Below are 15,871 nucleotides of genomic sequence, written 5' to 3' on the forward strand. Positions count from 1 at the left end.
ATTCTAAGTGGGTTTGGGCCGCCATATTTTCATGTCCTTACAACTTTACATGTTGCCAAACGTAGCCTAAGAGAGAAAAGAAGAAACAAGAGTGGGAGAGAGAGAAAGAGAGAGAGCCAAGAAAATTAATGAATAATTTCTTTTTAAAGAAAGGAATAAGCAAATGAAATGCATAAGCTATGGTGCCTCCTAAATTTGGACAAGCACTGAAGCATAATCTCATTTTGCAGGTTCATTAGCAGGTGTGGGTGTTTATTTGGGCTTCATTGGCTAAATGGGCATCATTCTATTTTTTATGAGCTAATGTGAATGCAAGTCTAAGGTTTCGTTTGTTTTAGGCTAGGTTTGATTCAATAGAAAATATTTGTTAACTATAAAATATTTTTGAGTGTTTGATTGCATTTTCAAAAATACTATGAAATTTGATTTTACTATATTTCCCCATATATAATTTTTTTAAAAATAATTTTAGAATAAAAAATAGTAACTGGCAACTAGAGACCAAGGACATTTGTAGTTGGGTGGCCAATAGTGGGGGAGGAATGGAGGTTCGGTTAATGAGCTTTTGGTGAGATATAAAATGTTTTTATGGCAAATGAAATTAATTGTAAACAATTTTCCGCTAGAAGTGTCTTTATTTTACAATCAACCAAAAAATAATTTAAAATTGACCAACAATTATTGTTATAAAAAATTTATAAATAAATAAAAAAAATCAATTGCCCTAAACACTACAAAAAAAATCCAATTGTTTGGTTGCGTTTCTTAGAATGCTCAGAAAAACATTTTCAATTGTTTAAGGTTGGAGAGAGAAGAAGGTTTAAAGGGAGAAAGAAAGAGGGAAGAAGAGGCAGAGATTGACGTTGAGGGTTTGAGACTTAGTGCAATGGTGTTGTGTTTGTGTTTCAATTCATTTGATATTTTATTTGTAATCTTTTGCAAAGGGTTTTAGACTTTTAGATAAAACTACACTCGTTTTGCACTCTGTGACCCGTAGACATTGAGAAGTACTATAAGCCCAGACAGTCAAAAGTACTATTATCCTAAAGAGAGTTGCTATATCTACAACATTTTTACAATATTTTCACAATAAATTATAAATGGTTAGTTGTTATCAGTTCAAATTTGAATCTAACACTAATAACGCTCTGTTTGTTTCGATGGAAAACCTTTTGTAAAGATAGTTTTCCACATTTTCCAGTGTTTGGTAGCATAAAAAAAAAAAAAAAAAAAATTAGTCAATGGAAAACTATCTTTAGTCAATTATCTTTAGTCAATTGAAAACCTTAACAAAAATAAGGCTTATTTTTTATAGGTTGTTTTTTAGAAAAAAAATTTCGGAAAAGAATCTCTATCTCCTGCACTTCATCACTCCTATAAATAATTCTATTCTTTTGTGCGCACGAAACAAAAATTAATTTCATACTAGGCTGGTCATGGAGCAAAGCTTATTCAGCAATGGCTGTAACGTCCTCGCTTCCATAGTAATCATAGCTGGCTTTGAATGGGTAACCTTTATCATCACTGGGTGGGAAAATTTTGGGTGCAAAATAAACAATTGCACTTCGAAAAATTTTGGTTCCAGTCTTCCAGAATTAGAAGATTCATTTATAAGACTGTCACGCCACTCCTTAAAGAGCAACCAGAGGTTTGGCATGAAATTTCGAGTAAAGGTCTAGCCCATGAAAGCCATTAGCCATATTGATGAGCCACATTAACGAAGGAGCTAATAAAGTTTCTACGGCCATCTAGGGTCCTTATCATATTGAAAAAAGAATTTGTGCTTGCTTTCATGTCTCCTTCAATGGACAGGAAGCACTTTACATCTGTTTCTTGGGCTATTGACATGAATTTGTTAAGTGAAGTAGGTTGTAGGGATTAAATCTGAAGGGAATTTTTCAGTTTTAGATGAACGCCAATAACCACCTCTTGTAACAGGACGAGATGATGAGGTATTTTTGAGTGGCTTAGCCATTGAACGGAATAGGCTGCAGATGGTGAAGTTGGCTTTGCTCTATGACCACCCAGGCAACGTCTCTCTCCTTTGTCGTGTGTGTATATATATATATATATATATATATATATAATTTTGTTGAAAATCAACTTTTTATTTATACTGATTACATTAATTGGGTTTACCCAATACACATGATATATATGTTTTATATTATATAAGAAATGTTATAAAAATCTTGTGCATAACAAATAGCAAACAACAAAAAACAATCTCAAGCTTATTTCTAAGGTCATTATCAAACACTGAAAAATAAGATAGTTTTCTAGAAAATACCTTTTAAAAAATGACTTATCTTCTAGAAAATATTAATGCTGAAACAAATAGAGCGTTGAGATTACTTTTTTGTCTCAACAATAACAATCAATAACACCTTGCAACTTCAAATTTGTTATAAAAATATTATAAAAATGTTGTGGATATATTATTTCTCTATCCTAAAAATCTATAAAGTTTGAAAACCAAGATCATGGGAAGATTTTGATTTGGTTAAGATAAAGACTAAAACTTGAGCGACATTCATTAAAAGTTGAGGAATATTATTTTCTGGTCGACCATCCATTTTTAGTTCCCGGACACGCAAAACATCTTCGGGGAAACAGAGCCTAGAGTGTAGAAAGTTTCCGTTTGCTTTACCTGGAAGGAAAGTAGGAACCTGAGGGATTGGGACCGTGGGTATAAATGGTAATATGGTCTATGGGTACACATCCCAGCGCGTTGACCGGTCAATTACTTGATACCTCGAAACTGACCGACACGTTTTTGAATTTGAGAAGTGGGCTATCTATCATTGAGGGTCGGGTGCTCTTTAGCCCAAGTGCAAGGGGCATGCTGACCGACACGTTTTTGGGCATATCTTTTTCATATTTTTTTCCCACGTAACCTGTCCTCCAACCTTTTTTTAGGATTTCTAAAGTGGTATGAGCCCACAACAAGAGGTCATTTGCAATTTGAATTGAAACAACTTTTGAGTTGCTTAGTAAGAAAGGGCAGAAACGCGAATAATCTACGTACCTTATAAAAACCACCACCCTCTCTGCAACTTCAATCATCATATCTACTTCAGCTATAAAAAAAAAAAAAAAATTCTCATATCTACTACCTAGCACTATATTCGATCTCCACATATCTCCATTCTCCTCTGTTCCATTTATATCCATATTATCTTGCTTTTCTTCCTCTTGTGATTACTACTACATTATTGTCAGTTCCTTGCTTTCTTAAACATCATCTTTCTTTTTTTTACTCCTATTGTGCTTTTGCAAACCATTTCAAGGATATTATCCTACAAAACATGGACCGCATTGAGTCTTTTCTTGGTGCACAACACTCCCTTAGCACACCCAATAAAAGATGGCACTCCGCTTTTGTTTCCATATATTGTTCTAGAGCCCTTCTATCCTTTTTCAAAGATTCTCAACTCCAGAAAAAACTCAAGGTTTCACCTTCTCCATCTTTCGTCATTTTGGATCTCAACCCAGACATTGGGTTCAAAGTTGATCAACCAACACTCACTACCCTTGTAAAAGATAAAAAAATTGAAAGACTCCAAAACATTGGAGGGATTGATGCACTAGCATTTACTCTCCAAACCAACGTTGAATGTGGGATTCATGGCAATGATGAAGACATTGCTCGCCGACACGAGGCTTTTGGCTCAAACACGTATAAAAGACCACCTACAAAGAGCTTCTTCCATTTTTTAGTGGAAGCCTTCAAGGATCTTACCATTCTCATCCTTCTAGGCTGTGCAGTACTTTCTCTGGTATTTGGCATTAAAGAGGATGGAATAAAAGAAGGATGGTATGACGGTGGAAGCATATTTGTTGCTATATTTCTTGTCATTGCTGTTTCTACCATTAGCAACTTTAAGCAAAACAGACAATTTGACAAGTTATCCAAAGTTAGCAACAATATCGAAATTGATGTTGTGAGAGCTGGGCGGCGTCAACATATTTCAATATTTGAAATTGTAGTTGGAGATATCATCTGCTTAAAGATTGGAGATCAAGTCCCAGCTGATGGGCTATTCTTAAATGGTTATTCATTGCAAGTGGACGAATCTAGCATGACAGGGGAAAGTGAACATGTAGAAGTAAATTGCAGTCATCCATTTTTGTTTTCTGGTACTAAGGTGGTTGATGGCTATGCTCAGATGCTTGTCACTTCAGTTGGGATGAACACGACATGGGGCGAGATGATGAGCTCAATCAGTCGTGATACCAATGAACAAACACCTTTACAAGTTCGGCTCAACAAGCTAACTTCATCAATAGGTAAGGTTGGTTTGGCAGTTGCTTTCCTAGTTCTTGTAGTCTTGTTGGTTCGATATTTCACAGGGAATACTGAAGATGAGAATGGAAATAAAGAGTTCAATGGCAGCAGCACCAAGGTTAATGACATACTAAATGCTGTGGTGGGGATTGTAGCTGCTGCAGTTACTATAGTTGTGGTTGCAATTCCAGAAGGTTTGCCTCTGGCTGTGACGCTTACACTTGCTTATTCCATGAAAAGAATGATGGCTGATCAGGCTATGGTGCGAAAGCTCTCTGCTTGTGAGACCATGGGCTCAGCCACCACCATTTGTACTGACAAAACAGGCACCCTCACGCTGAATGAAATGAAGGTGACTAAGTTTTGGCTAGGGAAAGAATCCTTTGTACCAGCTACTTTCTCATCAATTACTCCGTATATTCTCAAACTGGTCCAAGAAGGAGTTGCTCTAAACACAACTGGTAGTATTTACAGGCCTACTTCAGGATCTGAAATTGAGTTCTCAGGTAGTCCCACTGAACAAGCAATTCTTTCATGGGCTGTTCTAGAGCTAAACATGGAAATGGAACAATTGAAGCAAAGCTGTCAGATTCTTTACGTTGAAGCATTCAATTCCCAGAAGAAACGAAGTGCAGTCGTAATGAGGAGAAAGATAGACAACACAATCCACGTACACTGGAAAGGAGCCGCAGAGATGATTTTGAAAATGTGTTCAAGTTACTATGATGCTTCTGGAATTATGAAAGATCTAGATGATGATGAAAAGATGAAATTTGAGCAAACAATTCAAGGTATGGCAGCTAGCAGCCTTCGGTGCATTGCTTTTGCACATAAGCAAATTTCAGAAGAAGATCAAGAACATGACATGGAGCAAAAAAAGATAGAAGAAGATGGTCTGACTCTATTAGGACTGGTGGGTATTAAGGACCCATGCCGTCCAGGGGTAAAGAAAGCTGTTGAAAATTGCCAAAATGCAGGTGTAAACATCAAAATGATCACTGGAGACAATGTTTTCACAGCAAAAGCTATTGCCATTGAATGTGGAATACTAAGGTTTGATCAAGACATGAGTGGAGCAGTGGTAGAAGGTGTTGAATTCAGAAACTACACACCAAAGGAGAGAATGGAGAAAGTTGATAAAATTCGTGTGATGGCAAGGTCCTCTCCCTTCGACAAGCTACTGATGGTAGAATGTTTGAAACAAAAAGGTCATGTTGTTGCAGTCACTGGGGATGGCACAAATGATGCACCAGCATTGAAAGAAGCTGATGTAGGACTTTCAATGGGAATTCAAGGCACCGAAGTGGCAAAGGAGAGCTCAGATGTTGTCATTTTGGATGACAACTTTGCCTCTGTTTCTACAGTTTTAAGGTGGGGAAGATGTGTGTACAACAACATCCAAAAGTTCATTCAGTTCCAACTCACCGTGAATGTTGCTGCTCTTGTGATCAATTTTGTGGCAGCTATCTCAGCTGGTGAAGTCCCATTAACAGCAGTTCAATTACTATGGGTGAACCTAATTATGGACACATTGGGTGCTCTAGCTCTTGCAACAGAAAAGCCCACCAAGGAGTTGATGACGAAGCCACCAGTAGGTCGAATTGAACCACTTATTACCAACATAATGTGGAGAAATCTCTTAGCCCAAGCTTTGTATCAGATTATCGTCCTCCTGACCTTGCAATTCAAAGGTGAATCAATCTTTGGTGTGACTGAGAAGGTAAATGACACGTTGATCTTCAATACTTTCGTCCTCTGTCAAGTGTTCAATGAATTCAATGCAAGAAAGCTTGAGAAGAAGAATGTGTTTAAAGGGATACATAAGAATAAGTTGTTTTTAGGGATCATAGCCATAACCATAGTCCTTCAAGTGGTGATGGTAGAATTTTTGAAGAAGTTCGCAGGTACAGAAAGGTTGAATTGGGGGCAATGGGGTGAGTGCATTGGATTTGGAATAGTATCTTGGCCAATTGGTTGGATTGTGAAGTGGATACCTGTTCCAAAAAGACCATTTCTGAGCTACCTAAACATGAAAAAGATGCAAGGACTTCCAACCCCATTTCCATTCATATTGAAGACAAGCCCAAGGTTGATTGGTGTCTGATTGCTTGTAATTATGTATTGAAGCCAAGTGACGAGGTCACTGAGTAGATGCCTTTTTTTTTTTTTTAGGAAGATTGTGGGTGATATTTCATTTGCTTGTATATGATGTACCGTATTTAGTTAGTATATGATTATGTATTTCAATTCAAATATATTGAGAGTTTGATATAAATATATATATATATATATATATATATATATAAATTAAAAATCAAATGGAACTTAGTATTACGCAAAGCTAGTAATAGCAAGGGTAACGGAGGCTATACTGATTTGGCCAGCGGTACGATATATTTCGGATACCGGTCAATACCGATGTACCGTTTCGGGTTTACCGCTATTTTTTATATTTATAACTATATATATATATGTATGAATGTATGTGTGTGTGTGTGTGTATATATATATTATAATAAATATAAAAGTTTACCATAAAACATTTCCTCAATTCAGAACTAATTATTCATGGTTTTAAACTTTAGTATCAATTAAAAAAAAAAACACAATATAAAAAATAGAAAGCTTAAAAGTTATCATTGCATACTAAGAAAACAAATAATACTAATAAATTAATGCAAATAAGTTACCATTCTGCCCTAACAAAAATTCAAAAATTACCAAACTTAAAAAAAATAAAATAAAATAAAATAAACTTTTTTCTGTATTGGTCGGTATTGCCCGAAATTGGCCGGTACGACCGATATTTTTTCTGGTACGAAACAGAGGGGTTATATGTACCGGTTTGCTTGCCAGTACGGTATATTTCAACAGTACCGGCCGATACAGTACGGAATTGACTCCCTTGAGTAATAGTGACAATAAAACTTTAACACAACAAATATTAGGAAAGAGTAGAGAAGAATTACAAGGAGTGGAGCTATATATATATATATATATATATTCATAAAGGACAAAGTTTAGCTACAAAATTGGTTGTAGCTTAAGGCTACAAACTCACTCAATAAAATTAATATTACAACATATTTTGAAAATCTAACCGTTGAATTACATGTTCTTTACACCCTTAATACACATATTAAATTTTATGTCAATCGGATATCATTTACTACATGATCTATAAGTTTATATTTTGTTCATAATTTTAAATTACAAAAACTTGCAATTTAAAAAATTTATTAATGACATAGTTATTGATCTTTAATTTTCTTGAAATTTTGCAAGCATGAAGGATATAAGAAGAAAATATAATCCAATGGTGGATTTGTCAAAATTCAAATCCAATAAAAAGATATTAAGTAAGTTTGTAGCCTAAAGCTACAACTAATTTTGTAGCTAAACTTTATCCAAATTGAATGCTTACAAGGTGGAGGGGACTATAAAAGGATGGAAGGCCAACAAATTAAAGCGCACAGCAATCAAAATTATTGAGCTCCCAGTCCCACCAAAAGGAATTGGATTAATAAGCAAAAAAAAATTGTGACAGAGAGACTATAGATATTAAGATGTACTACTCACCTCACCATGAGATTTCCGAACTGCAACACAATTTGCTAGATACCTGCCATTCTCTCTCTGTGAGAGAGAGAGAGAGAGAGAGAGAGAGAGAGGATGAGGGTAATGAGTAAGAATACGAGTAGGTTTTTCGGAAAGAAGATATGGGGTAGTGTGTCACATTATAATAAGTGGGTTGAGAAATGGGTTGAGAGTGTGGAAAGTTGGGAGTGGGACCATACGCTATTTTGGGCCAAAGTAGGGAAGGAAGCCTCTGCCTTTATTTCTACTAGCGTGCAACCTGTGCAATGCACAGGAAAGTAACTATTTATAACTTGGCTGATATTGTCTACTCATGCCTACATATATCTTGAGCATCAATGTCTAAGTTCAACAAGCAAAGTATAATCAACATTTTTGCTTTAATATTCACAGAGCCAACGGTATACACCACATACATATTTAAAATTTTTGAAAAAAAAAAAAAAGAATTAAGACAGCAGAAAGAAATATGGTCTAACTTAGGTAAATACAAATTTATAAATTACACAATTGTTGGTAAGAAAATTGTTTGAATCATCAAACATTTTCCTTCATATTTGCCCTAGAAGACCATATCAAAAGCTATATTATAGTTGAATAACGGTCATTAGAAGGATAGTAATATTACAGATGTTTCTACAGCAAAAAAGCAATAACCGAAAAAAATATTTCTTCCACAGCACTTCAAACCTTTTTGCACATAAGTCATCATAAGCTAGGGGAGCCTGTAGCTGCCAAATCAGAAAAAAGGTGGAAAAGTTACAAATTTTTTTGAAAAGTTATATTTATTGACTGTTACTTTTTGTAACTCTTCAGCCATTGTTCTTATCTGGCAGTTACAGGCTTCTCTCTCTGCACATGTTCACAAACACTTTTACCCTAGGTCTTAAACTTCCATTTGAAGTTTTATCTTGAGAATCAATATAGGCAGCATTAAAGCTTTTAATATAAAGAGTAGTGAACAACTAGAACATAACAGTTTATGCAAAGTGATTCATTGACTCATCATGGGCAATTGGCAAAAGGGAGGGAAAAAGAGAGCTATAAATTTAAGTCCTATACAATATAGCATTTTCCCTCATAAGTACACATAAGTCTAAATTTTGTTTCCAACATATTAACTTATAAGTTATAAAACTATTTTCTCAGGCCTGAAAAAATAAAACAAAAACTAAAGCAAAATTGAGGGAATACGGGGAGAAATGTTTTGATGTTTTTAACAATGATAATCTCTCTATAAGAGTGTGCGTGTGTGTGCATACATTTTTTTGTAATGCTTATATAATAATAAACTGAAAATTTTAAATGAAATACTCAATGAGACTAAGTTGGAGTGCATAATCAAATTGCAATTGTGCTTTTGGTGGTTATTCTCTAGTCATAGATGGATATCTTTAGTAATATAAGTTGTGAATTACCTAATAGGACTGTGAGTTTCTAATCTTGTAGATCACCTATCACAAAACTTAACTACATTGACTTGCTAAATAGAATTACAAACAACCATACAACTGTAATTTTCTTTTGGTCTTCATATAATAACTTTGGAATATTGTTTATCATACGTTACAACAGAAAAGGCATTGAATGAGGTAAATAATATAATGAAATGGATAAATAGTACCTAAAAGAAGCACTAAAGAAGAATAAATTACTCTATAATTGTGCGCTATCTATTCTCTTCAGCAGTTCCATCTCCTCCCCACTAGAAACTTCAAGGTCAATATAGCACAACTGGAAGTATGAAACAAACACAGAATATCATGCCCACTGTCAAATTGTAGTACATTGTCAAACTGTAGTAAGACCAAGTACCAAAGTTTACAAAAGACATATTACCCAATATTGTGGCTTCTGCAGTTTGTGAACCCCTCTATTTATAAGCTTTTACTATGGTGCCACCCATCATTCTCTTCCAAAATAGACCTTAAAAGTATAAGAGGATTAAGAAAACTAACAAAAGTAACTTGATATATTACACTATAATTTAGGTAAATCATATACTTCCATCATTCACAAATTTAGAAGAAAAAATCTCAATTGAGTTAAGTACCATGTAAAGACTTAAATTACTGAATTTTCTCACATGACTAACATGATAGATTCTCTAATTGTCTCCTCAACTTACTGAAATTTCATGGTATTTAATTTTTTTTTATTTTTAATTTCATGGTATTTAAATATCAAAAGTAATCCACAATTAGCAAATTAAACTAACAAACGTATTTGAAATTTGGAACAAACAACAAAAACAAAACTTTGCAATTCCTTTTACTATTGTTTAATATTTGTTCTCAGTACCAAACAGATTCCTAATTAACTTTCAAGAATGTAATACTACATGCAAAACCAAAAAAACAAAATATTGTAAACACCAAAACCAAAGCTTAGGAATCTCTTAGAAAATTAATCTTTGCCGCAACCTACAAAGTAATCAACTTTGTACAAAGAACATTATACTCTCAGATTTCACAATTGAAACTCATTAAAACCCAACATCAAAAACAACAAAATCAGGGCTTAAAAAGTCTCTTCACAATTTCACTCCCCCCCCCCCAAACAAAAAACAGAACGGGTAAGAGGCCATTAAAACTCAAATAGGATTTTCATATTGTGTGGGGTTCTCCCTGATTTTAACAAATAGAGAGGAAAAGGGTCATGAATCCAAATTCCTAAATTGACAACAAACCATAATCGGGAGAATATTAGGAAAATAAATTAGAACCTTTGCTTTGATTAAATTAGAGACTCTAGATTGTAGAAAGATTCCACTTCATTTCCGCAAAGAAAGAAATTGAATGATTTAAATCCAAAAGAAAAGAATTCAAACAAACCCATTATAAAAAATATTTAATAAAAATAGTCACATATCATAATTTTGATTTCCTTAACCCTAATTTCTGGAACAAAAATCCAACAGGCAATTGTAAAATTTGAAAACGTAAAACAAAACTAATTCAACTTTAAATTTGTGGAAAAAAAAAAAGCCAGAGAAAGTATAGGAACCCATCAAAGGCATTGTTTATTCTTGACGTGGCAAGGGCCTAGACTGTCTTAATTCTTGACACAGTTGGCGGACAGATTTCTTAGTTTTTTCTCTCTCCACTCTCTGTGCTAATCAACTCACTCTCTCTCTCTCTGTGTTTATCAGACTCTCTCTGTCTCTGTCTCTTTCAATTTAACTGTGTTTTTGTTTTGAACTACGTAGACTGCATAGTAAACGGATAAAACTTAAAGCCTCAAGCGGTGCAACTTGTGGTATTTTGTAACTTTTAAATTGTATACGTGGTAGGAATTTAAGAGGGTTTTTTTTTCCTACATGGTAGAACAACCTTAATTATAGGAATCAACTTTCTCTCAGCTTCTATTTATATATATAGTATTGGATTTCTATGCCCAACTTCATCTTAATTTGCCTCATAAACTCCTCCAATGAGCTTTTTACAAAGAAACTAGTAGTGGTGGCACGTGCTACTCTCTTTGATTGCAAAAATAAGATAAAATAAAGAAGAAGAAATGGCAAAGGTAGCTAATCCCATTCATATAACATTCTTATTACAATTGAAAACTTAAATAATCTACAAAATTAACAAATGAATTATAAAAACTCCTCCAATCAATGTCTATCTATGTAACTAAGATTGATTCTTAGAGCCTATATATGACTTAAAGATACAATCTATGTTTATCTATGTAACTAAGATTGATTCTTTGAACACATATATGACTTAAAGATACAATTTGTCGTTCAAAATCTCCAAGAGTAAATACAAAAATCATAATTGTCCAACCAAAGTAGCTAGGTTTTGCTAAGGCATTAACCAAAAGGTTAAATTTCCATAATGAATGATGTCAGTCACTTCAAATGAAGCTCTTCATCAAATAGCTACAATCATCTACAATGAAGATTTTTACTTTTTATTTTATTTTATTGATACCTGCTTAACCTATTACATTTTATGCCCACTTTGTATTTTTGGCCTTTTTTTTTTCTTTTGTATACATGTATTTTTGGCTTAGTTTTTAACAAAAGCCCTTTTCACGAAAGCCCTTTTAACGTCAATAGACACTCACACACAGAAATAAAAATGAAGAATGGTAGTCAAAATACCATTTTCATAAAGCCTCAATAGTGTGGCAAGTAATCACTTGATTCTCGTCCACCATTTTCTTTCTTATCCTACCCAATGAAGATGACTTATAGCCTATGTAAAAATGATATAAAATATTAGAAAACCCATCTTGAAGCCTCGAGAACATTTCTCATGGCATTGATGGGAACAAAGAATTACAAAAAGTTTACCAAAAGTTGTTCTTTCATCCCTAAAATTGAAGAAGTTCATTTTTCATCCCTAAACTATTGAAAAGTTTGTATTTTGTCCCTAAACTATTGAAAATGTGTTATTTCTATCCTTAAAATTTCAAAAATATCTTTTTTCATTCCTAAACTATTGAAAAAATTTCTTTTTTCCTCCCTATGTCTCTAAGCTATTGAAAAAAGTCTTTACAAAGTTTAATGATGAAAAAAGAACTTTTTAAAATTTAGGGATGAAAAACAAACTTTTGGTAAAGTTTAGGGGCCAAAATAGTATTTTACCCAAAACTTAAACACATGAAAAGCAATGTCTAATTATTGTATCTAAATGATAGAGCTGTACAAACAAGTCTTCAAAGATGTTTGTATATGATGGTAAGTATATTATTATAATGATGGTAATAATATACTTATCATGATAACTTGCCACATCTATGATGGTAAGTATATTATCATAATGACATGGTAGGCTTTATGAATTCTTTTTCCACCATTACCAAGGCAACTTAGCCAAGGATGAACAGGAAGAATCCTAAAGAGAGGTAACTTAGGATTCCATGCTAGAAAATTTTCAAGTAAATGAACAAGAAATCATTTTAAATCCAAGGAAAAAGAATCATCTAGTTCACACCGACAATAAACTGAACTAATAGTTCTTGGTAGTGTAAATTCCACCCACATGCTAATTTATAAGCCTCTCTCTCTCTCACACACACAAACATGTTAGACACGCAACTGCCCCTAAGGGATATTCCAAGACCTTATAATGCTAAAATGTGAAACAACGCAGGATCAAGTCTTAATAGGACCTATTAAAAAAAAGCTGTCTTAATAGGGATTGTATTGCAAGAGATCTCAAATAAATATCTAGACCAACAGGTTTTAACAACTCCACTTTAAATTGGTAATCTAATTAATACCAATATAAGGTCATCAAAACAGCTGCATGCTTAAAAAGAACTTATCTAGCCTAGTCAAATAGGGCCTTATGGAGTTAAAACAATAAAACAATGAAAATAGTGAATAAATAATTGTTGCAGAGAAGTAATGCCTTCAAAAGATTTTTAAAAAAAAATTATAAGGTAATATAAAGGTGGCATGATTTAGAAGACTCATTGCTTGGCCTTTTGTCATCAAGACATTTTATTAGTTTCTCAAGATGCCCTTTCAGAAAGAGCCCTCTATTTGTTAATTGCCTAGGTAAAGCCAATAATTCCAGTGGTAATTTTTAGACAATGAATTAAATCTATTGCCTATGTTAAAGCCATCTAAAATTCATAAAATTATTAAAAAAAAAACACACACACACACATAAAGAAAGTGCACCATCATTCAAAGACCTACCACCAACTCCCTTGACATCTCTCTCTATTGCCTATGTCAGCTCATTCTTCAAAGACCACACTTGCTCCTCAGTACTGAACCGTAGTTTTGGCTCTACAAAAAAACATTATCCAGAAAAGTGTATTACGGAGAGTGTTTTGGGTAAAGAAGAAAAAATAATACTCAACAAAAGCAGATGCAAAAAAGATGTAATGTGATCAACTGCTGAGCCAGAGAGAATTTTTGCTCGAATAGAATTTGACCCCAAAAAAAAAAAAAAAAGCTCATTACTAGTCAAGGATCAGATACGGAACAATAAAATATAGATCGAACTGGGGCACTAGAAAGCTAATCAAATCTCCATAATCTGAAACAAAAACTCAGTAACTCACATTCGAAAAGTAAGAACAGATCGATCATATAATAAGGCTGATTCTTACAAGAATGAAATAAAGAGAAAGAGTTTAAAAAGAAAGAAAGAAATTGAGAGAGAGAGAGAGAGAGAGATTAGCCGAAACCCCGAAAGGAATGAATAAAAATATAAAAAGAATTAGAAAGATATTACAGGTATTGTGGCTGAAGCCGAAACAGCAAAACCACAAAGAACGCAAACCCCTCTTCTCTTTTTATTTTTAATATTTATCATCAGCTCCCCTCTCTCCTTCTTATCCCTGAAACAGTGAGTCGTAGCCAGGTCCCTACACTACCACTCTACTCACTAGTCACTACTCACTAACCAAAAAGACTAACGCTATGATGTTTAGTTGGAAAATAATGATAGTTTTTGGTAATTAAAAAAAAAAAAAAAAAGATGTTTAACAAAAACTATTTTTAGTTAATAAAAACACTAATAAAAATAAAATTTATTTTTTATAAATTGTTTTTCAAAAAAAAAATTAAAAAACAATCTCTTTCTAATGTTCTGCATCTCTTATAAATATTATATTCATCTGTAGTTGCGAAAAATATAATTTTTTGACGCCTTCCCTCTCTCATAGTAAGCTCTCTCACTTTTTCTTTCTTCCTTTTACATTTTTTCTCCCTAGGTCTCGCACCTTCACTTTTTTCTCCTTAGTTCTCGCACCTTCACTGTCACTAACTTTGGTCTCCCCTCTTCCCATAAATCTTTATCTCTCTCTATCTGTCTCTCGTCTCCCTTTTCTTCATGCTTTTATTTTTATAAGTAAGAATGATATATATATACAAAAGGCTACTCTATGTATGAAGAACATAGAACAAACCTAGAAAATACAAGAAAAGGAAAACAGGGAAAAATATAAAAGAAAACCAAACAATAAAAAAATTACAAAAGAAAAAGAGAGCAAAGAAAAGAAGGGAGGGAATCACTAGACATGAGTTCCCACGTCCGAGACGTGAGTCCCCACGTCCGAGACCAATCAAAAAGAGTTCCACTAAAAGAAGCAAGCTTCTGATCACTTGAGCTATCCAAATCCTCAAAAGTCCTCTGATTTCATTCCTTCCAAATACGCCATAGGATGCACAATGGGACTAAGTTCCATATCTGAGACGAATGCTTCTCCAGCCAATTCCTCCAGCCAAAGAGCAAGTTTGGAATCGATCTAGGTATAACCCAAGACAAGCCAAAAGTTATAATACAATTCTCTAATTAAAATTTTTTTTCCTTATTGATCGGTCAATAGCTCTGACTTGCAAAGGAGAATAGATTTGCAATAGTTATTATTTCATTCCTCTCTACCAAAATCTCAATTCTTTACTTTGAATTTCAAGCTTGATTTTATTTTTTCTTTAAGAAATTTTCGGTTTGATGGATTTCAGACAAAAGTTACTTTTTTTTTGCACATAAAATTGCAAAAAAAAAAAAAAAAAGAGAAAAAGAATGAATGAATGAAGTAAAAGACGAAAATTTTAAATATAGTGCCTCTATGGCTTTAAATTGCTTTTACATAGGACAATATTTATGGTAAATTAATAATATTGTTATATAACTGTGGGGGCCTTTTTTGTGTATTGTGTTGGGCTGGGCTGCCTCCTAGGGTAATGGGCCCGAATGTTTCTGAGTAAGGGAGTTAAGACCGATCCAACTATAACTCAATTTGGGCTGGCTTGTGCACAAACTATGCTTCGTCTGCCAGGGGTATGCTTACGGCAAGCAGAACTATTTCAGATGAGTTACGACAGACAGATATAATAATAATAACAAAACAGAGCACTCTGACTATTTAATGAAAAATGGCCAAGTAACCCCTATTTATAAAACATAATTACAGTCATGATAATGTCATTTACAAAGAAATTAAAGGAGAAAGAAAGTAATATGAACTAATCAAGAATGGGCATAAAATCAAGTTTAAGTTTGGTCCGCAGAA

General features: G+C 33.7%; 1 protein-coding gene and 1 long non-coding RNA gene across 5 annotated transcripts; one reads left to right on the forward strand and one right to left on the reverse strand.

Annotated features, from left to right (window-relative positions):
* Window positions 1–3,089: 3,089 nt before the first annotated feature.
* LOC115994545 (putative calcium-transporting ATPase 13, plasma membrane-type) lies at window positions 3,090–6,543 on the forward strand (the record flags this gene model as incomplete). The annotated part of the gene is made up of 1 exon (XM_031118745.1): window positions 3,090–6,543. A coding segment is annotated over one exon (3,303 nt), but the record flags the coding sequence as incomplete, so codon positions are not given.
* A 1,317-nt stretch (window positions 6,544–7,860) lies between these two features.
* Window positions 7,861–14,241, reverse strand: LOC115995308. Of its 4 annotated transcripts, XR_004093323.1 has the most exons (5): window positions 13,545–14,241; window positions 9,725–9,811; window positions 9,541–9,619; window positions 8,086–8,144; window positions 7,861–7,924 (listed from the first exon to the last, which is right to left on the reverse strand). It is a non-coding gene; the product is annotated as an uncharacterized LOC115995308 (long non-coding RNA). The 4 variants fall into 4 exon arrangements; XR_004093321.1 differs by lacking the exons at window positions 7,861–7,924; window positions 8,086–8,144 and adding an exon at window positions 8,379–8,616 and having other exon boundaries at window positions 9,510–9,619; XR_004093322.1 differs by lacking the exons at window positions 7,861–7,924; window positions 8,086–8,144 and adding an exon at window positions 8,380–8,616.
* Window positions 14,242–15,871: the final 1,630 nt, after the last annotated feature.

The sequence above is a fragment of the Quercus lobata genome, chromosome 6, assembly GCF_001633185.2.
Source record: "Quercus lobata isolate SW786 chromosome 6, ValleyOak3.0 Primary Assembly, whole genome shotgun sequence".
Taxonomy (NCBI): Eukaryota; Viridiplantae; Streptophyta; class Magnoliopsida; order Fagales; family Fagaceae; genus Quercus; species Quercus lobata.